General features: G+C 32.7%; 4 protein-coding genes and 1 pseudogene across 4 annotated transcripts; 3 read left to right on the forward strand and 2 right to left on the reverse strand.

Moving 5' to 3' along the window:
- Window positions 1-215: 215 nt before the first annotated feature.
- Window positions 216-2,366, reverse strand: LOC105775764 (7-deoxyloganetic acid glucosyltransferase). Its single transcript, XM_012598245.2, has 2 exons — window positions 1,874-2,366; window positions 216-1,174 (listed from the first exon to the last, which is right to left on the reverse strand). The coding sequence occupies exons 1-2, from the start codon at window positions 2,364-2,366 to the stop codon at window positions 225-227; spliced, it is 1,443 nt and encodes a 480-aa protein (XP_012453699.2). The 3' UTR covers window positions 216-224.
- A 4,538-nt stretch (window positions 2,367-6,904) lies between these two features.
- Window positions 6,905-7,586, forward strand: LOC105775768 (class I heat shock protein). The gene has a single exon (XM_012598252.2). The coding sequence runs from the start codon at window positions 6,954-6,956 to the stop codon at window positions 7,386-7,388; it is 435 nt and encodes a 144-aa protein (XP_012453706.1). The 5' UTR covers window positions 6,905-6,953; the 3' UTR covers window positions 7,389-7,586.
- A 7,026-nt stretch (window positions 7,587-14,612) lies between these two features.
- Window positions 14,613-15,421, forward strand: LOC128031968 (kinetochore protein SPC24 homolog; annotated as a pseudogene).
- LOC105775769 (protein SHOOT GRAVITROPISM 6) lies at window positions 15,305-17,490 on the forward strand. Its single transcript, XM_052622737.1, has 6 exons — window positions 15,305-15,812; window positions 15,897-16,017; window positions 16,110-16,170; window positions 16,275-16,364; window positions 17,004-17,133; window positions 17,235-17,490. The coding sequence occupies exons 1-5, from the start codon at window positions 15,767-15,769 to the stop codon at window positions 17,016-17,018; spliced, it is 333 nt and encodes a 110-aa protein (XP_052478697.1). The 5' UTR covers window positions 15,305-15,766; the 3' UTR covers window positions 17,019-17,133; window positions 17,235-17,490.
- Window positions 17,491-18,493: 1,003 nt separating this feature from the next.
- Window positions 18,494-20,010, reverse strand: LOC105775766 (F-box protein CPR1). The gene has a single exon (XM_012598250.2). It carries the CDS (start codon window positions 19,946-19,948, stop codon window positions 18,737-18,739), a length of 1,212 nt encoding a protein of 403 aa, XP_012453704.1. The 5' UTR covers window positions 19,949-20,010; the 3' UTR covers window positions 18,494-18,736.
- Between the last annotated feature and the right edge of the window lie 7,418 nt (window positions 20,011-27,428).

The following is a 27,428-nucleotide window of genomic DNA, read 5'->3' on the forward strand; positions in this document are numbered from 1 at the left end:
TCATAACTCGTATCAATTAATACGAGATATTAGTATTTTAAACTAATTTTTAATATTTTTATCTTACGATTATTAATTTAAAAGTTGACAATGATGTAAGAGGTAATCAAAGAAACTAGGGTCAAATTGTTTAATTCGAAATTAGCAGGAACCTAGGAAATAATTTAATAAAAAAAGTGGGGATGGGAAAAGCCCCTCATTTTATTGTCCCTATCTCAAAATTTTTAACAATTTTTATTCATCATTCTTATGTCCTCAATTAGACAGTCCAAATTACAATACGAAGACCCACCAACATTCACAGATCCTTTAGCCAATTTAGCAAATTCAGCAGCTGATTTCAAAATCTCCTCCCTTTTTTCTACCATTAAATCATTCACCATTTGCTCCACAACTCTTCTATCACACACATCCTTCATATCTAATCCTAATTTCCAGACTTCTTCCACAAACCTACTGTTCAATTGTTGGTCACCAAAGCAAGGCCAACAAATCATGGGCACCCCCGCTGTCACGCTCTCCAAAGTCGAATTCCATCCGCTATGAGTCAAAAACCCACCGATTGCCCCATGGGACAAGACATCTTCCTGTGGAGCCCAATCCACTATGTACCCTCTTTCTTTTGTCCCTTCCACGAGCTCCGTTGGTACACCGTCACATTCCCCGTCGTTTCTAGGCACATTCTCGGGCCTTAAGACCCACAAGAACCTCTTTCCACTATTGACAAGCCCAAACCAAAACTCCATGAGTTTCTCCCTCGGCAAAACTGCAATGCTACCGAAACTTACATAAACAACAGATCCCTTTGGTTGCTTATCAAGCCATGAGATGCAACTCCGATCAGCTTCCCTAAAACTATTCGAGGATCGATCCAACAATGTCCGATTCGTGTCGGCAAGTCTTGCCTTTAGATGCTCATGGAGAGGTCCAATGGTGTAGATTTTGGGACACTTGGACTTGTTCCGCATTTGAGATAATGTAGCTCCTTCTAGCTCTTCGAAAGTGTTTAAAATGAGTCCATTGGCCTTGAAATTTTTGCTTGTTTCTCGGGCCATAAGTTGTAGAAGTGGGTCCTTTACATCACTAACTTGGCTGAAGCTAGGAAGGTCTCGGAATCTAAGAAAAGTTTCCATGCCTGCTACACTTGTTATCAAGCAATCCATGTCTTGATTACCTAATAATTTTTTGACAAGACAACACATTGTAAGTAGATAAGAAAGCTCAAAGACTCGAGAAATCACTTTTCTTAAGATTTATCAGTGCTTTTATTATGTTAAAATTTGAGATTTAATCTTTTTACTTTAATTTAATGTCTTTATTTTTATAATATCAGCATGTTTAAATTGATAATATTGTTAGTTGCTATCTTTAAAGTACTTATGTAAATTCTTTAATTTTAATATTATCGAGTCATATAATTACAGTCATATATAAAATCCACTTAAATATGTTCAACTACAATAAATTTACATGTCAATCAAAAGTTTTAAGGTTTTATAAATTTTACCCATAATCAGTTTGACGAGAGTAATTAATGTGCCAAATTTAAAATAACAAACAAACTAAAATCATAATTCAATGTTTTGAGCCCTTTCAACACAATTATCTCAATGCAATAATTTTCACATTTTAAAATTTTCTAAACAGTGTGGGATTAAACTAACCACTAACATTACAACTTAGTGAATAGTAATTGAAAAAAATATTATATGTATTATGGGGAGGTCGACTCTATTAAGAGAAGTCTGCTAATAGTAGTCTCACTAATATTGACTCATTAAGAGATCTGTTAACTCTCGATTGACAATAGTTCATAGACTTCTTTCAATGGGATCAACCTTCCTCAACAAATTAATTAAATAATATCACATACCTTTAATTGGAAGCTCTCCTGCTTGGATCATATCAAAAATAGAGGAAAAAACCCATACGCAACCAGCACTAATGGTACGAAATGGAATAATGGGGATCCCAAGCTCGTTAGCAACATCAAAGGTAAGCCCTAAAACACCATCTCCTATGATACAATCCGGAGGTGGGTTAATCTCAAACAACATTTGTTTGAAAATTGGCTTGGTTATCAATTCCAAGCTCGCAAACATATCCTTCATGGCAAAGCCTACACGAGGATGATCTTGGGAAAGACCATCCGGTATCGTCTCGAATTTGAACCCTGGATATTGAGCAAAACGGGAAAGAATATCGGTGTGACGAACGAGACTTTCATGGTTGTACTCGGAGTTTAGGAAGGTGACCCTTAGGCTTGCAAGTGCCAAAAGCTCAGCAAGCTTGGGCATTGAATTCACATGGCCTTGTGCTGGGAAAGGGAAGATGAGTACATGAGGGGATTGGTGCACTACCACCATCTTTTGGGGTGTCTCCACTCGATTTTTCTTGTGAATATATATATCAACTAGATACTAGTTTACATATAATAATTTGTATCGATTTCGTAAGTAACTTCCCTTCAATTTTGATTATAATTTATGAAATGTCAAATTGAGTGACTCACTTAAATTTTTTGCATCGTACAAAGGAACAAGTGGGAAAAAAAAAAGAATCAAGACTTTTGGAGTGATAATAAAAGCACATTGGCCATTGGTTAACTAAAACCTGGAGATTGCTAATATCTTTGGCTGCATTGCATTAAGTTGGCCTGAAACTAATTTTTTTTAAATAATGAGTTTTTTTTCGGATCCAATCCGAATCCGAACTTAAAATATTTTAAGAAAATTCAAGCCTCAATTTAATCTATAAAACATATACAATTCATTAAAATTATTTTTATTGAATTTATATGTGGAAGGATAGAGAAAAAGAATGTGAATACAAATTTGAGTCCGAATGGTATTAAGATAAAACTCTCCCAATAATAATATTATAGAACACCAATTTTAGATGCATTTTCTTCTACATCTATTCTTTATAAAAAAATATTATATATAAAAGTTTAAACTAATGATGTTATCAACTTAAATCTACTAATGATATTATACAAATTGGACTAAATTAAAGTAGATCTATTAAAATTTAAAATTTAGCATAATAGAAGGACTAAAATCATAATAAACCAGTTTTTTACTAACCTTTTGAAACACTTTTGGGCCGAAGACAACTTTGTATGTAACCACTACCCTGGACTTTGCTTGTGCTTCAACCTTTGTTGGCTTTCGGCATAAGATCGAATAATTTTTTATACAATACCAATTTTTAGTAATAATCATTTTCCAAAATTTTAAATTAGAAAAAAAAATACTTAAACGTGCTTAAGGATAGGTAAAAAATTTGAATCCATCGAGTTTCGATCTGACCCGACTCAATTTGTTAGAGTTAAATATTTTTTTTGAAAATTAGGTCGGAATTAGATTTGAGGTAAATCCACTTTATCTTATTCTAAAATATTTAATTACAATAATATCCCTAAGTTTTTTGCTTTTGATGAATAAACATATAACTAAAAAATATATATATTAAATTTTAATTCTAAATTCTAAATTAATTTTATTTGCTTCAAAATAAAAAATAGAATAATTAAAGATTGTTTTCTTAAAAATAAAAATAAAAATAAAAATAAAAAAATTAAATTAAGTTCGGGCTGGGATGAGGCCAGAAAGATCAAGCCTTCACTAAAGGCTAATACTTTCAGGGTTCATAATTTTTCGTGTCAACAATGTTATTTCCATAATTTAAATTTGATTTTTCTCTTTAAAAATATAATATGTCCTACAATTGCATCAAATACTTATTAGTTTAATCCACTATTAATATATAAAAGAAAAACAATACTACGATGTTTTGAGATCTTTTCGGGTCTTAGTATCAATTTCAAAAAGTCTTGCTTAGTGGGATTCGACGTGAAAGAAGAAACACTATTTCAGATGGCAGCTATCTGTAAACGTAAGATTGGATCTTTGCCTTAATGTTCAAACAATATACCATCTTTTAATTTCTATATCTATAATTTTCTTTACAAGTTTCATAGTTCCATAATCTTTTATTTTTTTATTTCTAAATAATTCTATAATATAATATAAGCATTTAATTAAAAATAATTTTAAAATAAATCTCGCAGTACTTACAACAAAAAGGTTGAAATGACGTCTTCCTTCACTCCTTAGCCTTCTCTTTTCCCTTTTTCTTCAATTAGGTCCTCTCCTTTATTTTATTTCTCTTCAATTTCATATAAAACATATAACATTTATATATTAGAGAAAACAATTAAATGACTTTCTATACTATTTAATAAAAATAAACATGTATGATATAATAAATTCATCATTTCTTATCACATTTCAATTTAATCCATAACTAAAATTATTTTTATTTCTATCATGATCTATACCTTATTTTTACTTAAGTTCTACTTATAACTTAACTTAACTCTTAAATTTTCACTAATAAACCCTAATTTCAAATTTCTTACAATTTAATCCTTATTGCATTAAACTTATAACTTATTTCACAATTTAATCTTTTTCCCAATTTTAGTTTGAATTTCCATCAATTCAATCTCTAATTCATCCATTAATTTAATATAAACTACATTAAAAATCTACTACCTTTCAAAATTTCAACATATACCTAATAGTATTTTGTTCTAAGATCATAAAACTCAAAATTACAAGAAAATGAATTAAATTAACTTACCAATTTAAGTTTGAACCCTTTAAATCTCAAATTTTCTTTTTCTTTTCTTTCTTCTTTCTTTCTCCCCATTCTCTCTGTTTCGATTCTGTTTCTTTCTTAGTTCTTTTCTTTCTTTTGTTTTTTATATATAATAATATAATATAATATAATAACATACTTATTAATTAAGTAAATATAATATAATATACAACTTTTAAATTAAAATATATTAGATTTTTAGTGTTAAATTTCCTCAATTTATAATAATGAAATATTTACTTATTTAGTCTTTTTTTCTTTAATCTATAATTAAACTTTCACAATTTATTTCAATCTAATCCTTTTCTTAATTACTTCTAATGAAGTTAAATTCACCTAATCAAAACCTAATTAGACACGCAACTAACTTCATAAATATTTATAATAAATATTTACAAATCTGATTTACCGAACAGAGTCCCAAGAATACATTTTTTAATCCTTTTAAATCAATTTAACCATATAATCAATAAAAATTTCTTATCAAAATTTTCATGCAACCTTCCTATCATAACATAGATCATACCATAATATTAAAATAAATTTTCTTTCTAGCTTGGATTTGTGATCACGAAACCACTATTCCGATTTCACTGAAAATGGGTCATTACATATGTTGGGCTCATGATAGAAATGGGGAATTTTCGGTTAGAAAATGTTCTAAATTATTGATATTGGATGGAGGGGAGGATTCTAAATTCACTTTTGATAAGATATGGAAACTTAAGGTTCCACCTAGAGTGCGTAGTTTCCTATGGATGCTGGCTATAGACAGAATTCCTACAAATAAATTTCTGGTTAAAAGAGGGGTGAATCTTCAAAACTTATTGATAAGTTGTCCATGGTGCGAAAGAGTTCCGGAGAGTGCATCCCACTTGTTCTTCAAATGCAAATTTATTGAAGGCTTTTGGATTAAAAATTTCAATTGGTTGGAGGTTAGTTGGAAACAGGTAGATGGTTTTGAGGATTTCTACTTGTTATGCAACAACGTGAAAATGGCCGAAATTAGGAAAAGTTTTTGGTTGATTTCAATTTCGGCAGCTTGTTGGACTGCATGGTTAGTAAGAAATGGTATGGTTTTTGAAAGAAGGATGTGTATGGAAAATTTGATTTTTCAATCAAAGATGAGGACTCTGTTATGGATAAGATCTGTTTATGATGAAGTAATGTTGCAGGAGAATTTTTGGTGGATAAGTCCGAACAGGTGTAGGATTGATTCAATTAAATTCAAACCAACTGCATCTTTTTGGCGGCCTCCTCCTCATGGTTGTTTAAAGTTCAATGAGTGTGGGATGGCAAACGAGGATAGAGCAGGGTGTGAAGGAGTATTGAGAGATAAGGAGGGAGTCGTAAGAGCGTTATTTTCTGGTTCTGCAGCAGCAAATGATTTTGATGTGGCAGAGATAGGCGCGGTGAAGGTTGCTTTGGATGTATTTTTAGCTTTGAACTGGAAGCTTAATGATTCATTGTATATTGAACTTGGTTCAATTGTGGTGTTTTTTTGGTGTGTAAACAAGTCGTTGAGACCATGGTCTCTTCAAGCAATTTTTGCAGGTATTGAAAGTGACATTGTAAAGGCTGGAAATGTTGTTTTCTCGATGGCTGAAAAGAATGGAAACGAAATGGCGCGATTGCAGGTATAAATCGAGAAAAAATATTTAGAGCTTTTACTTTGTTGTAATTGCAAGTCTATTAACGATCAAATGTGTTCTATTTTAGTATACTGTTGTTAAACTTTTGTTGCTGTTCTGTTTATATTTTACAACAGAACAGATCGAATGAAGCAAAAAAAAAAAAAATCTATACAATTAAGATAAAACTCAACAATAATTATTATTAGATTGAATGGTAGCGAGTTGAATTATTTTATGGTAAAGAGTTGAATTAATTTTATGCAAGTTGAATGATTCAAGCTTTGCAAAAGAAAAAAAATCACTTTTTACCCTTTAAAACTTATTAACTTTTCAAATTATTATGCGATAAAATTTATCTTCAAAAATATTAAAATTATAATTTCATCCTTTAAAATATTATAAAATATAAATAATGAAAATTCCACCTCATTAGAAAAAAAATCCCACCGCTTGAACTTGCATGGAAAGTTTGAAGAAAAACTCGAGAAATTCAAAGAAGAGGGTCTCAAATTCAGCCAAATGGTGACATATCTTTACCATCTCATGCCATGGAATGCCACGTACATTCCCCTAATCATCATCTATCACTTTATATAAACACCCTCTTCACCACTCTCCTCTCCCATCACCATCACCATCACCAATCTTTCAACAATGGCTATGATCCCATCCCTTTTCGGCAACAACAACACCACCATCTTCGACCCTTTCTCATTCAACATGTTCGACCCATCAACCGAAACCTCAGCAGCCATAAGCAACACCAGGATAGACTGGAAAGAAACCCCAGAGGCACATATTTTCAAAGCCGACGTACCAGGACTTGAAAAGGAAGAGGTAAAAGTAGAGGTTGAAGAAGGTAAAGTGTTACGAATCAGTGGTGAAAGGAGTGTTGAGAAAGAAGATAAGAATGATACATGGCATAGGACTGAAAGGAGTAGTGGTAAGTTTACGAGGAGGTTTAGGTTACCTGAGAACGTAAAAATGGATCAAATAAAAGCTACAATGGAGAACGGTGTGCTTTGTGTAGTTGTGCCTAAAGAAGGAGAGAAGAAACGTGAGGTTAAGAACATTGAAATATGTGGTTGATGTTAGTGAAGTTTAAGGAATGGTTGGGTAAGAACGTTTTTATATATGTTGTGTGTTCTATATGGTTTGAATGTAGGGAAGTGTTTGAAGATAAATGGGTTTGTGTTTGGGATTTTGATAAGAAATGTTGGTTTGTTTTGGTTGTATGTTGTTAATTACGTGTTCTGAGAAATGGTAATTAGAAATATATGTTTATTATGATTTAGTATTCACAAATTCAGAATATAGCAAAAACTTTTTAAATTTCAATTTCAATTCTGGACATGAAGGCTTCCAAAAAATAAAATTAATTCTAAGTTCGATTTAAATAATCCAAACAACGTAGCATAGTTCATTACATGAAGATTAGACTAATCAGCCAAAACGAAAGTAAAACAACAAGATCCCACACTCTAACCTACATACATACATGTTTATATGGGTGAAATAAAAAGAAGGCGAAATGGAGGGGCAGTTGCAGAAAGTGAGGTGAGAAGGGAAGGGAAGGTCATGATGACTATTCATAAATAGGTTCAGATGGGGCTTTGCTCCTTTCTCTCCCTGTCTCAGCTCAATCAAATGCATGCAAAACCATTACAACCAAATTCAGCCAAATACATAAGAGGCAAATTGAGCAAACCTTAACAATGAAGCAAAGAGGCATAAAAGCCAAACATTTAATGCATGAAAGCTAATTCAATTTTGCTAATCATTTTTATTAAATTGTTATTCGTAAATTTTTTTATTGCTTGCCAGATACATAGCACAATTCTATGACATTGGATCGGCTATTAAATTGGCTGTAAAATAAGTTGGAACAATTTTGAGGTGTTCCAAGGAGTTGGAACAATCTCGGCCTTCCATAAAAATATACCTCCCTCGAAGTAGTAGAACATTAATTCTTCTGTGTTACAGAAAATGGCATCTTTTGTAACACAGAAGAGCACCAAATTATAAAAGAAATATAAAGGTCAGGGATTAAAATTTAAAATTAAAATTTGACTTTTTTATATAATTAAAAAGTAGAGGGTCTCACACTAAAAATTAACCAAAATTGAAAATTGACTATTTTTATATAATTAAAAAGTACTCAAACTGAAAGTTAACCATTATTGTTGAGCATTGGGGTGATAGTTAACCATCATAGTTTTTTGTCACTTTCAATAAACCATGTGACAAATTTTCAAAGTCATCATCTCTAGAGAGCAATTATACAACACCTTAAAAAGGAAGACTTGAAATTGGGTCTTTAGATGGAGAAACAAGATATATAAAACAGTAAGTTTAAATTGTGGATCAGTTTCATATATAAGGTTGCTTGTGAAAGAGTATAAACAAGGTGTAATTGATGACTTAATAATCTGGTAACTCCAAATCACTGTAATCGGTGGAATTAATCTTTGTTTAGCTGCTTTTCAGCTATTTGTTTGGGTATAAAATTGTTGAGAAATGTCTTCGTTTGTGTTCAAATTGTAGATAAGTATAACTGATTATTGCATTCAAGAAATGGAAACTCAAGTGTGTAAAAATAGAATATCGGTAATGACAATATACCGCAAAGAAAATAGAAATACAAATAAAAATAAAAAACACATAGATTTTACGTGGAAACCCTTTCGGAAAAAAACCACGGGCAGAGAAGAAGAAAATTCACTATGTCGAATTCGAATTAATTACAAGAGGAATAGACTATGTCTATTTATAGGCTTGTAAAACTATATTCTAATAGGAGTGAAACACCTTATTCTAATCAATACCAAATAGATGGAGTTTAATAAGGTTTAAAAAACCTTATTCTAAAATAAAATAAAAGAAGTATAATTCTATATGGATTTTACTTTTATTTTATTTTACCACAGTATTTTATTTAAATAAGGATTCGGGTCACTTAATTCTAACAATCTCCACCTTGACACGAACTCTTAATGAACAAGTTCTTCATCGTGAACTTTCAACGAACAAGTTCTCCACCTCTTCCATAAAACCCCTTAAGGATTTATTTTCAACAATAAACACCAATCAAGTCTAAGCAATGCTCAAACTTGGTTATAGGAAGTGACTGAGTCATCATATCTGCAGGATTTTCATGAGTACTAATTTTGCTCACAACAATATCACCATGAGCAATAATATCACGAACAAAATGATACCGAACATCAATGTGTTTTGTTCTCTCATGAAACATTTGACCTTTTGTAAGGAAGATGGCACTCTGACTGTCACAAAATAATGTATTGATTTGGAGGTCTTCATTGAGTTCACTAAAGAGTCCCTTCAACCAAATAGCTTCTTTACAAGCCTCAATAATCGCCATGTACTCAGCTTCAGTGGTAGACAAAGCGACTATAGTTTGCAAAGTGGTTTTCCAACTGATTGCACAACCTCCGATTGTAAAGACATAACCTATGAGAGATCTTCTTCTATCAAGGTCTCCAGCAAAATCAACATCAACATACCCAATGACTCCATCTCTAATTCTTCCAAATTGTAAGCAAACATCGGTAGTTTCTCATAAGTATCTTAAAACTCACTGAACTACTTTCCAATGTTCTTTACCGAGATTCGCCATGTATCTGCTAACTACACTAACTGCATATGATAAATCTAGACGTGAACAAACCATGGCATACATGAGAGATCCCACTGTACTAGAGTATGGAACATGTGACATGTACTCAATCTCATCATCTGATTGTGGAGACAAAGCCGATGAAAGTCTAAAATGAGCTGCTAAAGGAGTACTAACAGGCTTAGCATTCTCATAATCGAATCGCAAGAACTTTCTCAATGTACCCCTTCTGACTTAGGTACAATTTACTTGCTTTTCTATCTCTGAGAATCTCCATACCAAGTATCTTCTTTGCTAGTTCCAAATCTTTCATCTCAAATTTTTCACTTAGTTGGGCTTTGACCTTTCTTATCTCTCCTTTATCTTTTGCTGCTATCAACATGTCATCAACATAAAGGAGTAGATACACAAAAGAACCATCACTGTTTTTCTTAAAGTAAACACAACTGTCAAAGCTAATTCTTTTAAAATCATGAGAAGTCATAAATGAATCAAACCTTTTATACCACTATCTTGGTGATTGTTTCAAACCGTAAAAGGATTTTTCTAGTAAGCAAACATAGTCATCTTTTTCTAAGACTGTAAAACCCTTTGGTTGTTGCATGTAAATATCCTTCTCAAGTTCTCCATGTAAAAATCTAATTTTTATATCTAACTGCTCAAGCTCCAAATCATGCATGACCACAATACCAAGAAAAGCTCGAATCGAACTATGCTTCACAATTGGAGAGAACACATCCATGAAGTCCACTCCTGGAATTTTACTGTAACCCTTTGCAACAAGCCTTATTTTATATCTGGGTTCTTCAACTCTTGCAGTCCCCTCTTTCTTCTTAAACACTCATTTACAACAAACAACATTTTTACCTTTAGAAAGTTTCACAAGATCTCATGTTTTATTTTTATGTAATGATTCCATCTCCTCTTACATAGCAAACATCCACTTTTCTGAGTTTTCACAGCTAACCGCCTCAGAATAATTAGATGGCTATTGGTTTGCATCTATATCTTCAGCCACATTTAAAGCATAAGCAATTAGATCAGCCTTAGCATACTTCTTTGGAGGTTTAATTTCTCTTCTAGTTCTGTTTTTGGCAATAGAGTATTGTGGTGAAGAAGCAACTCTATTTTGAATTTTTGTACTGGCTTCAGTAGTCGACTCTGTTGTAGATTCTGTATTAATCTGATGCTCCACCTGTTTTTGATTTTCTTTATTGGAAGAGTCTTTAAGAGATAAGTTAAGTAGCATAGCAGTTTCATCAAAAACAACATCTCTGCTAATCACAACTTTTTTATTTTCAGGACACCATAACTTATACCCTTTTACACCAGCTTTATAACCAAGAAAAACACATTTAATGGATCTCGATTCCAATTTTCCATTATCAACATGAGCATACGTAGGACAACCAAAGATCTTTAAATTAGAATAGTCAGCAGGATTACCAGACCATACCTCTTGTGGAGTCTTTTTCTCAATGGCAACGGATGGAGATCGGTTGATCAAAAACATGCAAGATAGGTCGCTTTACCAAAATGACTTTGGTAAGTTGGCATTTGACAACATACATCGAACCTTCTCCATGATCGTTTTTTTCATTAGTTCTGCAACACTGTTTTGCTGTGGAGTATGACGAACTGTCAAGTGTCTCACGATCCCTTCTGACTTGTACAGTTTATTAAACTCATCAAAACAGAACTCTAAGTCATTGTCTGTGCGAGTATATTTTATTTGCTTTCTCGTCTATTTTTCAATCATGGTTTTCCAATACTTAAATGTGAAAAACACATCACTTTTCTGCTTTAGGAAGAATGCCCACACTTTTCTGGAAAAATCATTAATAAAAGTTAGCTTATAATTAGCTCCACCTCTCGAAGGCGAATATACTCCAACATTTCTTTCATGTTATGGATTCCTCTGGTGAATCGAACACTCTTTTGCTTCCCAAAAATACAGTGCTCATAGAACTTCAGTTTGTAAAGTCATTGCCCATCAAGAAGTCCTTTTTTGCTTAATTCTGCCATGTCATTCTCACTCATATGCCCTAGGCGCATATGCCAAAGTTTAGTAATATCATCATCTGACAAGGAAGAGGATGCGACAGCTACATCACCAGTAACAATAGAACCCTACAAAATATATAACTTAGCAGTCTTTCTCTGCCCTTTCATCGCAACAAGGGAACCTTTGGAAATCTTCAAAACCCCACTTTTAGCTGTGTATTTGTACCCTTTTGAATCAAGAGTACTCAACGAAATTAAATTTCTCTTTAATTCTGGAACATGTCGTATGTCACCAAGTGTTCTGACAACTCCATCAAACATCTTAACTTCAATTGTTCCAACACCTGTAATTTTACATGAAGCATTATTTCCCATCAAAACAATACCTTCAGACACTGTTTCGTAAGTTGTAAACCAATCCCAATTGGGACTCATGTGGAAGGTGTAACCCGAATCAATGATCCATTCCTTATAGAAGAAAATTATTTTTTTTAAAGTAGAAAAAAATTATTTTGCAAAAAACACAAGGTTTTATAGAAGAAAATAGTGAGAAGATTAAAAAGGAATATAGCATTTTTAAGTCGCGATTTGTGATGGGAAAGAAATTCAAGCGTTGTTTAGTTTGGCATCAAAAACATCCAAGATGGTGATTCTTGTTTTTGTCGTTCACTGTGTTTGCTTCTTTTACTATTATGAAAAACAATTATATAATCGAATCAAAGATTCACACACGGGCCGACATGAAAATTTTCTATTTATGTTGTTTATAATTTCTAAAATTTTAAATTAATAATGGTAAAATTACACTTTAGCCCTCTAAAATGATAAAATTTTGATTTAGTTCCTAAAAGTTATAAATATATAAATTATTAAAATGGTGAAATTGTATTTTACTATCATAAAAATATATAATTTTATCCCCAAAATAAAACTTTCCTAGATTCACCCTGATTGATAATGCCAATATAAGTTTGTCACAAAAAAATGGCATTATAGTGGACTTGAAGCTAACAAAAAATTAATGATGTTAATGTTTCTTTCAATTTAGGTCAGAATTATAATTAGAATAAAATACTTAGACTAAATAATTACATTATAAACGTCGAAACACCAAATTATAACAGAAGTATAAAGGCCAAATTTCAAATTTTAACATAATACTGGAACCAAATTTAAAATTTAGCGATTTTTATATAATTAAAAAGTAGAGCATCTCAAACTAAAAGTTAAGCATTATTGTTAAGCATTGGGGGTGATAGTTTTCAGTCACTTTCAATAAACCATGTTACAAATTTGCAAAGTTATCATCCCTAGAGAACAATTATACACCACCTTAAAAAGGAAGACTTGAAATCAAGTCTTTAGATGGAGAAACGAGATATGTAAAACAACAAGCTTAAATTGTAGATCAGTTTCATATATAGGGTTGCTTGAGAAAGAGCATACATAGAAACAAGGTGTAGTTGATGACTTACGGATTTAGTAATTCCAAATCCATGTCCATTGTAATCGGTGGAATTTATCTTTGTTTAGCTACTTTTCAGCTATTTGTTTGGGTATAAATTGTTGAGAAATGTCTTCGTTTGGGGTTCAAGTTGTGCTAAATATTGCATTCAAGAAATGGAACTACACCAAAACAGGCTTTTAGCAGCGTTTTTAGCGGCGTTTGGATAAAAAACGCCGCTAAAGATCGAGCATTAGTGGCACTTTTTGGAAAACGCCGCTAAAGGTCGAGTATTAGCGGCGCTTTTTGGAAAACGCCGCTAAAAACAACCATTAGTGTGAAGATTTGGTTCTTCAAAATCGACATAAGTTATATCCAAGGATATCCCCATATTATCCCATCCCGGTTCAGTTTTTTATCCAGTTCAGTTTTTTACGTGTTTTGCCTTGCCCCGGCCGTGATCAAGTAATTATATGGATTTAAGGATTATGGATTAAGGATTATGGTTTAAGGGTTGGGATTTGAGGTTTAAGGGTTAGTGGTTAGGGGTTAGGGATTAGAATTTAGGGATTCAAGGGTCGGGTTAGGGTTTAGGGTTTAGATTAATTAGTTTTTTAATTTATATATTAAATATGTTCTTATATAATTGTAAAAGAGATAATAATAAATTTAATATATTAAAATTATGAGTATAGTTTATATTATTTAAGAGATATATAATAGATAGACTTTATGTATATTGAATGGCTAATTTAGGGTTTAAGGTTTATTTGTGATTTGTTAAATGATACAATTTTATACAATTAATTAATGCTTTTATATTTAAAAATATTTAATCTAAACCATTTGATATATTTGATATGGATATATAGATAATTATTTAATTTGGATAGGACCAAATTATAAGAAGAAAATACAAAATAAAATGATATGGATATATAAGTAATTATTTAATTTAGGTAATTCTAACTTAATAATTAATTACAGCCATTTTATCATTTGTTTTTTATTAAAATATATAATATTTATTTTGACAGTACTTAATTTTTTATTTTATAAAAATTAATTAAAAAATAAAATAAAATTTTTTAACATAACAAAACAACATCATTTTATTTGAAATAAAATAATTTAAAAAAAAACGCCTTAAAAAATAATTTCACTTTTAAAAATTACGCTTTTATCCCAAAATTCCCCTGTAACCCCTAAATTTCCCCCCTAAAATTGGTATCCTCAAAATACAAGTGTTTCTCTGCCACCACCGTCTTCATCATATCTTCCCCTCTCTCCCTCTTTTTGCATACATCTCAGAAGAGCTCATACTAAATCATATTTGTCTCACCACGGCTCTTCTAATAAAATTTTCTTTCTTTCTTTCCTTTTTTCTTTTCCTTTTTGTGAAACGCTTGCAAAACTCTGCTTTTATCCACTCTTCTTCATTAATTTTTCTTTTTTTGTGTGCTTAATCTTGAAGAAGGGATAAAACCCTAGAAAAAAATGGGGGAACCCACGAGAATGATCGACGTGGAGAAGCTGATATCTTACAGTGACGACCCGGTGGAGGTATTGAAGGACAAAAGGGACATTAACAACTTGACGCAGTGTTTTCAGCACTTTAACGATCTCCGCTTGCATTGCGACGCTGATTCCAACGAGGTTCATCGATTGCTTCGAGGTGTCTTTCCTTTTCTACTTATTCTTTTTTCCCCCAGAAATTAAAAGGAGAACTAAGAAAGTAAAGCAAGATCTTTTATTCTTTTTTGAAAAAAAAATGCAGAATATGAGGAAAAGATAGAAGCTTGCAAGAAGAAAACAGAACAGGCAAAATTGGAGGTTGCTGATGGTGCTGAAATGGAGTATCTGCAGAAGGAATACCAAGAAGAGCTTGAAAAAGAACGTGGACTTGAAGAGGAGCTTAGATAAGTATATGACTTTTGATATATATATTTAATGTTTTGGTGTTATGGTGTTTGATTGATTTGTTAAATCTTCTTCTATAAGAACACAGCTGTTAGCAATGAGATAACATTAGCTTAGATAAATGCAAAAATTGTTTTTAATGAAGTATTGGCTGCTGCTGGAAGGGATATTGTCATAAAAGATATATCTAGGCTACGTGGTGGCTGGCCAATGCAAGATGCATTCCATGTGATCTACTCTGTTCCTTTATCTTTTTTGTTTTTCTTAATTTTCGATGGCTATCAATTGATTCCTTCTGTTTTTTTTCTTCTTAATTTGAAGAGGCATTTTCTCAACATACAGTGTTGTCAGTTTTATTCTTAGAGCACCTGATCTCTGTCCTTAATCAGACTCGTGTCACTAAAAGTAGTGATCCAGGAAAAGGAGAAAATTCTAGTCTTGTTTCTGAAACTCAATTGGAGAATGAAATTCTGCAAGCTGCTATTTTTGCTCTTACTTCCTTCTTTAGGCATGTTGACCAATTGCATTTATTGAAATTTATCTTATTTTTATGGTCTTCATAATTTTATGATGTTTCATCTTAATTTCAAAGGTGGAGGTAAAGTTGGAAAGCGAGCTGTTGAACATGGTTACTCTTCAGTTCTTGCTGCACTTGTACTGCAACTTGGCAGTTATCATGGTCTGGCTACCTCTGGTCGACATGAACCACTACGGTAAGTATCCTATTATATATTTATGTAGGCATATGTAAGTCAGGAACGTGATATTCTTAAAAGTAAATAATTTTCTTTCTCCATTCCTGCAGTGCACTTTTAACTGCATTTAAGGCATTTTGTGAATGTGTTGGAGATCTTGGAATGGGCAAGGTACATGAACTTTTTGATAATATGAACACCTGCTACTGCTAGGACAACGAGAAACACTTCACATAACATTACCAAGTTAAAAACAAAATTAAATTTGTCCTCAGATTTTGGCTAGAGACAGTGAGCATAATGAAAAGTGGATTAATCTTATTGGAGATTTAGCTGATTGCATTTCCATGAAGAGACCAAAAGAGGTAAAACTATCCATTTGGTGTTTTTCCATTTTTATGTAGGATGCCATTTCCAACGAAATACTGAATGGAGACTATTTTCTTACACTGTTATCTCTGCAGGAGAATATAATTTCTAGAAACATGCCCTTCAGCTATATTTGATGTTATACTTTTTGTGCAAACATTTTCCCTGATTGTTTTGTAAATAAAATGAAAACTTAAACTCTTCTGTGTTTGTTCTTAGATTTTTTGTGCAAACAAAATTTCCTGGATTGTTTGTACAGGAAATGAGAACTTGAACTCTTATTCTTTTCCTGCTTTGGCTTTATGCTCATTTTTCCAGTAGACTTGATGCAAATATGGCCATGAGAATTTAGGCTCTTATTGGTTGTCACTTTTACTCCGTTTCTCTAGTTGATTTTTGCTTCCTAAAAGGTTGCTAAAAAATAAATCTAAAAGAGAGAAGCAAAGTCGTAATTGATTGAGAATATATAAATGACTAGAATACTATAAAATTTCTAGTATGATTGTTCACGACCAGCTTGTTGTGAAAGCATTTGTTTGCTTTATCCCCGTTCATTTTTATTCTATAGTTAAATTAAGTTGCTAATTTTATTTTCTTATCTACCTGTGTATCTGAATGATGTTTTATGAATACAGCCATGCTTCCAATAATGTGTTAGATGGGCTGAACATGTTTGATGGAACTGATGGTCATTACTTCCACACGGGGTCAAGGGGTCACCACTCGGTGTGGGATTCTTGTCTTTTTAATTATGGAAGCTGAGAAGTATGTACTTCTACCTAAACATTTCTTAATGAATAGCTTGTTTAATGATTTTGGCTTCCTCCCTTCCAGTTGTAAATATTATTTCTTAATTGTTGCTTTAGGTACTGAGGTATCTTCTTTCAAATGCAAGATGGTGGCTGGCGGAGTATAAGTTTGATGGGTACAAATTTGATGGTGTGACTTCAATGATGTACAAGATTTCTTTGATTAAGTAAATGTATTATATCTTTTATTATCAAGATTTACTTGATTAAGAAAATGCATTGTATGTTTTATTACCTTGCATATGTATTATTTATTTTAGTTTTGATTCTAAATTTTTATTTTTAGTTGAGAGTTCTAAGTTTTGGATTTTAATTGTGTTATTAATTTAGTATTTTAAATTCTAAATTTAAATTCATTAATTTTATATTTAGTTTTAAAGTTAAATTTTTCCTAAAAATTTAATTTAAATAATATTTTTATTTATATTTAAAACATAATATAATATTTATTATAGAAATAAATATTATTTTAAAAAAATTATTTTTTAAAAAATATGTTTTTAGCGGTGTTTGTGTGAAAAGCGCTGTTAAAGGTCTGATCTTTCACGGCATTTGTGAGAAAAGTGCCGTTAAAAGTGATGATCTGTAGCGGCATTTGTGGTAAAAGCGTCGTTAAAATTCATGACTTATAGCGTCGTTTGTGGAAAAAGTGTTGCTAAAAGTCATGATCTATAGCGGCGTTTGTGGGAAAAGCGCTAAAAGTCATGATCTTTAGCGGCGTTTGAGGAAAAGCGCCGTTAAAAGTCTTGTTCTATAGCGGCGTTTGTGTGAAAAGCGCCGCTAAAGGTCTTGTTCTATAGCGGCGTTTGTGTGAAAAACGCCGCTAATGGTCTTGTTCTATAGCGGCGTTTCTTTCTAAAAACGCCGTAAAAGTTAGCAGCGGTGTCAATAGCGGCATTTTTTGCGGCGCTATTGAAAGCGCCACAAATACTTTTAGCGGCGCTAAAAAACGCCGCTAAAGGCCACCAATACGTTATGGTGTTTATTGTAAGTATAAGCATTGCAGGGTTCCATGGAACTCATTAGCTTTCAAAAACTCGAACAAAATTAAATTTTTGGTGGGGATTGAAACTCAATCAATAAAAGGGGGAAATCGAAAATTGAAAGAATAAACTATTAATGTAAATAAAAACCCAAACTTTTGAAAGTAATTACCTTTTTTAAGAGGGAAAAGATTTGATTTTTTTTGTTTAATTGCTTGAATCTGGTTGGTGAGTTTCCATTTTCGTTTTATGAAATTTCCTTTTTCTTTGTTTTCAAACTTTCAATTGTTTATTGTGTGGTTTTTTGAGGGTATATACCACTTTGGAGAAAGATATTTTCAAACTATGGAAGAAATCTTATAGATATCTAAGCAACTAAAACCAAACATAAACTGAATAATTCTCTAAATACACAAACCAGGCAATGGCTAACATCTCAAACATATAATCCAAACAATAATGGCAATATTAAGAAGCTCACAAGTAAAAATTCCTATTACATCTTACACATTTATGTTCTCCCTCTCCATCCATCTTCATATTCAATATCCATTTCATGCATATCCTTCTTCATATTCAGTATTCATTTGATGCATTTCTCGTTGGTTGACGTATTACATATTTCTCAACCTCTTGTATTCCATTGATATGAACCAGGCTCTCTAAATAAGTATGAAGAGAGATGGCGAACCGATGATGATCTAGATAAGTATTAATCTCAAGCTCCTTAAGCTCTTGGGTGGAGGCGTCAAATACGAGTACTTCATCATTTGCGTCTCTAAGAAACAAGTCACCATTTTTTCCAAATCCTAATGGGTGTACAACTCCAGGAATGGATTTAATATTGAATTGTTTAGTCCACACTCCTTCACTTGTAACCCATAAATCAAAAGACGTGTCAATTCTTTGCAATGGGTAAACAATAGCACCAAGTGATCCATTAAACACCAATAGATCAACATAGTATTCTGGGAAAGACCCAACGAATTCTGGGATAGGTAAAACTGAGAACTTGTCATTCCTCATGTCAAATGAAAGAATTAGTCCTCTAAAATCAAGATATGCCCCTGTCTCTGTTTTCCAATAGCAAATTCCGTCTACATAATTATTTCCCAAAGTTTTTCCATTTGGATTATAATCAGGATATGGAATTTCCTTCCAGGAATTACTTCTAAGAGAATACAACTCAACTTGGTATATAAAATCAGGATGTGCATATTCTTCTTCACTATTAACAAAAGTAAGAGTAACAAATCGTATGAATTTGTAGTCATCAGTTTTAGAATCAAACCCAAAAGCAGCGTCGTTAAAAGAAACGTCATCTAAAGTAAGGTAGGTTTCTTCGAATGGGGAAAAATATGGAGGGCGTTGGATTGAAGATGGTGGAAGGATTTTAAACTCTCTTGTTGATGGGTTCCAAATGGCAGCCTTATCCTTTGAAGAATCAAATAAACACAATAATCCATGACATGCACCATAAACAGAGGGGCTATCATCCTCAAAAAAGGGCAAGTGAATGTTTTGTTTTACTATATAATTTTGATCTTTTTCATTTGAAAGTTGAGATAAATAAGGTTGGAAGGTGTTACCATCACAGCGACTAAGAAGTAGATTAAGGTTGTTGTTTTCAAGGTTGTTGTGATAATTATTGGAAATGAAATGAGGAGTTTGAAAAGAAGAACACCAATACTTACAAACACAGTTGAAACGAGTAAGGGATTTAACTGGAAGCTTTGATAGAATTTCCATAACCAAAGCTTCTGGCAATTCAAATCTTGGCCTCTGCATCTTCCTCTTTTGATTTTCTTTGTAATTGACTAAGAGGAATAAATAAGCAAGCAAAATGGGAGTTGGTAGGTGTCATCTATGGTCCAAACCTTAACCATGAAGCAAACATAAAAGGTAAGCATTTGATACATTATAGTAATTAAATGCAATTTATGATGCAAAGTGAGAAAATGAATAAAAATCAACAAAGGATGCAATCAAGGGAGTTTGAATATAAGACCTTACCTTGCTTGACACTTTAACCATTAAGGCTTGTAATCTATTCTTATCAACAATTAATTTCTAATGTATTCTAAGTTCGCTTACTCTATTCTTATTATTCTTTTAAAAAATTTAAATTTCTTCTACCCCTAATTTTGGGATGTGACAAGGCAACTCAAGCTGTTTTGACGGAGTATAAAATGTAAGTTTAGCAATTACGGTTATCCACAATTGAATTGAATTCTTTTTATTTAATATATAATTTATTTTAATTTTTATTATATATATTTAAAATAATGAAAATAATTTAAAAGTTTTATAAAATCATAATTTTTAGAACTATTTATGGAAAGGGCTTTCTACATAAATTTACATAAATATTTATGGTGAGGATTGAAACTCAATCAATAAAAAAAAGAAGAAGAAAATCGAAAATTGGAAGAATAAAGTAAATAAAACCCAAACTTTTGAAAGTAAATATATTTTTTTTTGAAAGGAAAAGATTTGATATTTTTTGTTCAATTGCTTGAATCTGGTTGGATAGTTTCTATTTTCGTTTTATTAAATTTCCTTTTTCTCTGTTTGAAGACGACTTTAAAGGAAAAAGTAACATGCGAAGGAATTGCGTTGGACTTTGCAAAGATAAAACACACATTAAAAATATGTATTATTAGTTCTGTTGGACTTAAAGATTTTGGGTTATAACAGTAGTAGAAATTATATAAAGAAAGATATTGAATGTTATGGGATTGGGTTTGGGTTATTTTAAATCTATATTCAGATTAATGTTATTTCAAAATCGAATCATTTTAAGTTTAAATCATTTAAATTTGTTGATCGAACTTTATAAACATAAAAGAACATATTAAAAATATGTAATATTAATTGGATTATTTTAAACTATGGCATAAATACTTGAGTTTCAAAATAAGCACTAACTCAATAAAACGCATATGATAATTTAGAGTACTGTAATAAAACACATATTGATAATTCAGATATTATATTAAACATTTTAAACATATACGAGACAATTGTGGTAAAGTTAGCTATGGAAATTCTATGGTATCGGATCCACTACTGTACAGACCATAAAATAAGTTGGAACAATTTTGGGGAGTTCCAAAGGTATGGGATGGCCTCGGTCTTCCATAATAGATAAACATCTCCCCGAGTAGTAGAACTCTAGTTCTTCTGTGTTTATTGCATGAAATTTGTGGAGATGCTCCTATAAGTTGGAAAACTATGTCCGCAACTTATCGGACCGTATAGGTGGATCCACGTGTGTCCCATAGCTGAATCCCAAAATTCATTAAAACAAATAAGAGACAATAAAGTATATTAAACACAAATAGGAATGTGAAGGGAAAATAAAAACAATTTATTCGATATACTTGAATTTAAATTTTTCCTAAGTTGTATGGCCGATTGGAAGTATGACTGAGGATGTTGTGCAAAGTCGGAACATGTGCCATGTTTCATCCATTCCTTGAACCAAAACTCAATGTTTGACCCTGTCGATGCCAAGTTTGGCCATAGTGTGGGCAATTGGTTCCAAAGAGCTACATCGCTTATCAACAATTGCTTTTAAATAAGAAACAAAAAAAATGATTATATTACAAATAAATTACTTAATAGTTTCAAGCGAAGAATGTACGTACGCGTACTTGGAGTGGTGGCCGGGTTAGAATAGGTTGTGGATGGGTGCAAGGCTTCCTTGCATTGTACAGGGGCACCGACACGTCATGAGCGTCTTGTGCCCAAATTCCATGTATTTTGAATCCAGTTGGGATTGGGAGTTTACAGTTGAGAGTAGAGCTACAAACAGAGGGAGGCCACTAAAGTGCCAACTTATAGAAGTCTACCACTGGAATTACTGGCGGCTAGGGTACTGCAAATGCTACCCATAATGAAAAATGATACAATGCATTTTTACAAATTTACAAATCAAAAGAGAACTACTCCATACATAGATATTACATATATAGAAGGTTGGGCTGAGATTGAATGATTGTGCTTTGCAAGCAACTGGTTTATGATCTCCTTTATAAGCTTGGCACACATATTTCACAAAATTTTCAAAGTCCTGCAACCATGAAATAAATATTGAAGTTACTTGTCACAAATTTTACTTCACAGTCACACCAAGAGAGAGAAGTAAACAAACTCACTTGTCTGAGTGGCTGATTATTCACCACCACCCATGGCACATATTCTTGAGGTGGCTTCAGATTTGCTGTCTCGTTAGCATATTGCAGCAGAAATTGCATTTTATTAATTTGGAAATTCAATGTTAGAAAAAGCTAAGGAGAAGTGTTAATTAAATACTAAGACATGCAGCCAACCTTATATCCAAATCCAGTAGTATAGCATTTGTTGATTATCCCCTAATTCAATCTCAGCTTTTCACTACAATTTTTCCACAGCGTTTCAACGGGCTCCCTTTAAGCTTTGTTGCTCTATGCAGCCAATGAATTCCAAGTGTTCTTTCTGCACCACAATAGAGTAATGAAACACGAGTTGGAGACGAGTACAAATACTTATTGCTAATAGAAGTTACCACATCAGGCCAGAAATGGATGACACAATTGTTAAAAGGTAATGTAGAAATTATTTGTTACTGATTGAATAAGTTAGTCGTTGAGTCAGTCAAAGTCTGTTTTAAAAACAAACTTAGTCTTTGTTTAATGCCAGTAGTGTTCCTTTTATTTAGTAGATTTATCAAGATACTATTAGGTTCTAATATATCTCTAAGTTGTTAGCTACTTTACAGTATTTAAAGTACTCTTCATGGAATAAAAGAGTACGTCATTGTTTTCAATTTTTCTGAATTCCTATTGCTTTTGTTTAAGTCGTTTGTTCTATTTTTTTACTTTTATATTTAGCAGCAGTTTTTTTTGTCAACATCTGGTATCAGAGCTACTCGAGGCTTGTGTTCAAGCTTATGATGGCAAGCAATCAGAATGGAGTGAACCTCTCACAGTCGCTGGTTCTAATTTTTTAAGGCAGCAATTATGGGGTTTGGAGCACTAAGATGAAGACTTTGTTTTTATCCCAAGACCTATGGGACTTGGTGGAAAATGGTTATGATGAATAGGACTCTCAAAGATATAAGAAAGAGGGATGCTAAAGCTTTGTTTTTCATCCAACAAGCTGTGGATAAATCAATTTTCCTCGCATTGAAGCGGTGACGCATTCGAAAGAAGCATGGGACACGCTGCGAACGACATATCAAGGTACTGCAAACGTGATGACTGTCAAACTTCAAACTCTACGTAGGAAGTTTGATAATTTTATTATGGAAGATGATGATGTTTTAGATAATTATGTGTCAAAAGTAATTGATGTTGTGAATCAAATTTAAAAATATTGTGAAGATTTAAGTGAGCAAAGGGTAGTTGAGAAGATTCTTAGGAGTTTACCGAGAAAATAAAATCATGTAGTTGCAGCTATAGAATAATCAAAAGATTTGAGTGTGTTAACAATTGATGAGTTGCAAAGCTCTCTTTATTCTCATGATGATAGGATGAAAAGGTATGATAATGCGTCTGTTGAGAATGCCTTTTATAGTAGGTAGCAATACTCTCATGGCGGAAAGAGCACCAGCGAAACAAACTTCAATGACTGGCGTGGAGGAAATTCATCTCGTGAGAGAAGAAGAGGTAGGGTTGATGGCTGATTCAATGGACAAAACCAACGGTATAGAGATGACGATAAAGGAGAAAATAGTAGTCCAAAACAATGCTACTATTGAAAAGGTTTGGGCATATTGAGAGGTTTTGCAAGCTTAAAGAGAAGCAGGCTAACCTAGCTTATGAAGATAGTGAAGAAGATGAGACAGAGAGCCTGTTCGTTGCTTGCTTTAGTGCTAAGGAGTGTTCTTCTGAGGTCTGGTACATAGATAGTGGCTGTAGCAATCATATGGCAAGTGAATTAAGTACTCTTCAGCAATTTAGATAAGTCGGTAACTAGCTGAATAACGCTTGGTGATGGAACTATTTGTGTAGCAAAGGGAAAAGGTACTGTGTAGATGAATTCCCTAGGTCTTAATTGCATTCGTAATATTTTGTATGTTCTAGACTTAAATTCTAATTTGCTAAGTGTTGGGCAATTTATGGTGGATGGGTATTCACTTGTCTTTGAGGAATTCAATTGCTGCATTTTTAAGGATAAATCAAAAAAGCACCTATTAGCGAGTGTTCCAATGAAAAAAAAATTTCCTTATAATCTCGTAATTGATGAAAAGATTGCATTGAAGGTAGAATCATTTGATGAAAATTGGTTGTGGCATCACAGATATGGGCACTTAAATTTAGTTTAAAACTCATGTCAGAAAAGAATTTAGTTGATGGTTTACCTCTAATAAAAAATGTTGGTGATGTGTGTGAGAGCTGTATATTTGGGAAACAACATCGAGATTCATTTCCAAAGGGCAAGGCAAGGAGAGTTTCCCAACTTGCTAAACTTATTCATGCTGATCTTTGTAGGCCGATGAGAACACTTTCTCTCAATAACAACAGGTACTTTTTAGTCTTTGTTGATGACTACAGTAGAATGACATGGGTGTACTTTGTCAAAGAAAAATCAGAGGCTCTTTCAGTTTTTAAGAAGTTTAAGGTAAGTATTGAGAAACAAAGTGGCCAGCCTATAAAGACCTTGCGGACAGATAGTGGTGGAGAATTTCTCTCTACTGAATTCAACAAATTCTGTGAAGAATCTGGCATTCAACGCCAGCTAACAGCAAGCTACACTCCTCAACAAAACGGAGTCGCTGAGAGGAAGAATCGGAGTCTTGTTGAGATGGGAAAATGCTTACTTAAAGTTAAAGATCTTCCAAAAAGTTTCTGGGCAGAAGCAATTCACACAGAAGTGTACATCCTCAACCGATCTCCAACAACAGCTCTAGAACAAAAAACACCATTTGAAGCTTGGCATGAGTGGAAACCTGAGGTAACTCATATGAGAATTTTTGGTTGCATTGCATTTGGGCATATTCGACCTCAAAAGAGAGGAAAATTAGATGATAATAGCACTAAATGTATCTTTGTTGGGTATAGCTCTAAAACTAAAGGATATCGATTGTATAATCCTTTATCTAAGAAGCTATTAATTAGTCGTGATGTTGTTTTTGATGAGAAAGACTCTTAGAATTGGAAGGAATTACAAGCAGGTTCAGAAGCATTACTTGAAGATGGTGAATGTCTCGACACTCATCCGAATCAAGAAAATAGAGATGGAAGTTCTTGCTCATCAGCACCAACTAGTCCTTCAGTAATTCCAAATACCACTTCATCAAACTCTTCTTCATCAAAATCACCACCTAGGAAATGGAGATCGTTGGTAGAAAGTTGTAATGGCCCAAATTTGAGGTTATCGGAACAGTGGTTTCGGGACCACAAATCCGATGAGAAAAATTTTATTTTTCTTATATTTTTATGGTCTACAATTTCACAAAATGATTTCGTGAAAATTTCGTTCGAAAATTTCGACGTTTGGGCACTCAATTTAGTCAAAAGGACTAAATTGTAAAAGTGCAAAAGTTGAGTTCTACATGTTAGAGGTGTCCAATTGTTATGAAAATTTAAATTGGAGGTCCTTATATGGTAATTATACCATTGGTAACCTGGTAGACAAAAATGGACATGAGATAAGTGAAATAGAAAATTTTTAAGTTAGGGGCAATTTGGTAATCTAGTAATTAAAATGAATTAAAAGGGAAAAAGATGGCAAAAATCATCATCTTCTTGATATGAACGAAATCAGCAAGGAGGGAAGCCATAGTTAGGGTTTTCAAGCTTCCAAGCTCCATAGTAAGTGATCCCAAACCCCGTTTTTAATGTTCTTTACGTTTTTGAGATCCCGGTAGCTTAATTTAGCTTATTCTAGCAATAATTTAACCTAGGGTTTATATTTGGAAAAATACCCATAGGTGAAAAGTGTTTATTTTGATGTTTTATGATAGAACATGAAGCTAGAAATTATGTTAAACAACTTTTGCTAAGCGATTTTAAGTGAAAACGAGTAAAACGACATAATCGGTAAAAATACCTAATGTTCATAAGTACATGTTAGAGTGGGAATTTGATGTTGCCATAGAAGGGAAAAATGTTCATAATGTTATAAAACATAAGAATAAGAGATGAAGTTTAATTTCCGAGCCTTGGGGCAAAAATGTAATTATGTAAAGTTTAGGGCAAAATTGTAATTTTGAAAAGTTAGAGTCAAGGGCTGTTTTGTTGAATGTGAGTATTAAATAAGTTAAATTTACTATTTTAGATCAAGAAGTACGAAACTCGAGGTTAGACAAAGGGAAGAATAAAGTTGAAGACTAAGTTGGTGAATTTGGCTATAATTGGTACCGAGGTAAGTTTACGTAAATAAATGCAATATTTCCATATTTATTATCAATGCTGTTATTTTCCAGCAACTATGAATTTATTTTATGAATTTATTTGATGATGATCTAAGCATGAAATGATAGAGAATTAAAATTTAAAAGTCCCGTTGATACATAAGGATGGTACTGGATACGAATGTTATGACATTTGGGTAAAGAGATCCCATGTAAGACCATGTCTGGACATGGCATTGGCATCCTTAATCATAAGAGGTCCTCAGAAGACCATATGCAGGACATGGCATGGGCACCGAGACGAGAGGTCCCATGTAAGACCATGTCTGGGACATGGCGTTATAACTGAGATGAGAGGTCCCTATAAGACCATGTCAGGACATGGCATGGGCACCAACATGAGAACATCCCATGTAAGACCATGTCAGGACATGGCTTTGGCATGTTATTATCAAGAGACCCGAGTATCCTTATTATTCCAATGTAGCTCAACGGGCTTGTAAATGAATCATGTTCATGAAAGTTCAGTTTAAAGCATAAATGGCAAGCTCGTAAGTTGTAAGACTTAAGAACTTATTATACTATCAATTGATGTTCAACGATGCAGCAAGGATTGAGTAAGTTATGCACACAAGTATTCTAAGTAAACAAGTAAGAGAACTAGTATGAGATTAACTAAAGAGTAAACTAGAGATATAGACATTGAGTTTAATTATTTAAGTTAAATATTGTTATTTATTTGCTAGTAAACTTACTAAGCTTTATGCTTACTTCTTTTATTTCTCTTTCTCTTATAGTATTGCAAAGCTACTTCAAGGATCCTAAAGAAGTCGGAGATCGTCCACACTATCAACTACAACTCGCTTTCGGTATTTTATATCGAAACACGTTTGAGTTATGGCATGTATAGGGATTTAGTTTTTTGTA

The sequence above is a fragment of the Gossypium raimondii genome, chromosome 10, assembly GCF_025698545.1.
Source record: "Gossypium raimondii isolate GPD5lz chromosome 10, ASM2569854v1, whole genome shotgun sequence".
Taxonomy (NCBI): Eukaryota; Viridiplantae; Streptophyta; class Magnoliopsida; order Malvales; family Malvaceae; genus Gossypium; species Gossypium raimondii.

Excerpts from the sequence above, each read along its gene's own strand:
- LOC105775764 (XM_012598245.2), bottom strand. The coding sequence starts at position 2,366 with ATGGTGGTAGTGCACCAATCCCCTCATGTACTCATCTTCCCTTTCCCA. Across the intron at positions 1,175-1,873 it reads AGGAGAGCTTCCAATTAAAG|GTAATCAAGACATGGATTGC; the intron begins GTATGTGATATT and ends AAAAATTATTAG.
- LOC105775768 (XM_012598252.2), top strand. The coding sequence starts at position 6,954 with ATGGCTATGATCCCATCCCTTTTCGGCAACAACAACACCACCATCTTC.
- LOC105775769 (XM_052622737.1), top strand. The coding sequence starts at position 15,767 with ATGAAATTCTGCAAGCTGCTATTTTTGCTCTTACTTCCTTCTTTAG. Across the intron at positions 15,813-15,896 it reads GCTCTTACTTCCTTCTTTAG|GTGGAGGTAAAGTTGGAAAG; the intron begins GCATGTTGACCA and ends TTAATTTCAAAG. Across the intron at positions 16,171-16,274 it reads GAGATCTTGGAATGGGCAAG|ATTTTGGCTAGAGACAGTGA; the intron begins GTACATGAACTT and ends ATTTGTCCTCAG.
- LOC105775766 (XM_012598250.2), bottom strand. The coding sequence starts at position 19,948 with ATGCAGAGGCCAAGATTTGAATTGCCAGAAGCTTTGGTTATGGAAATT.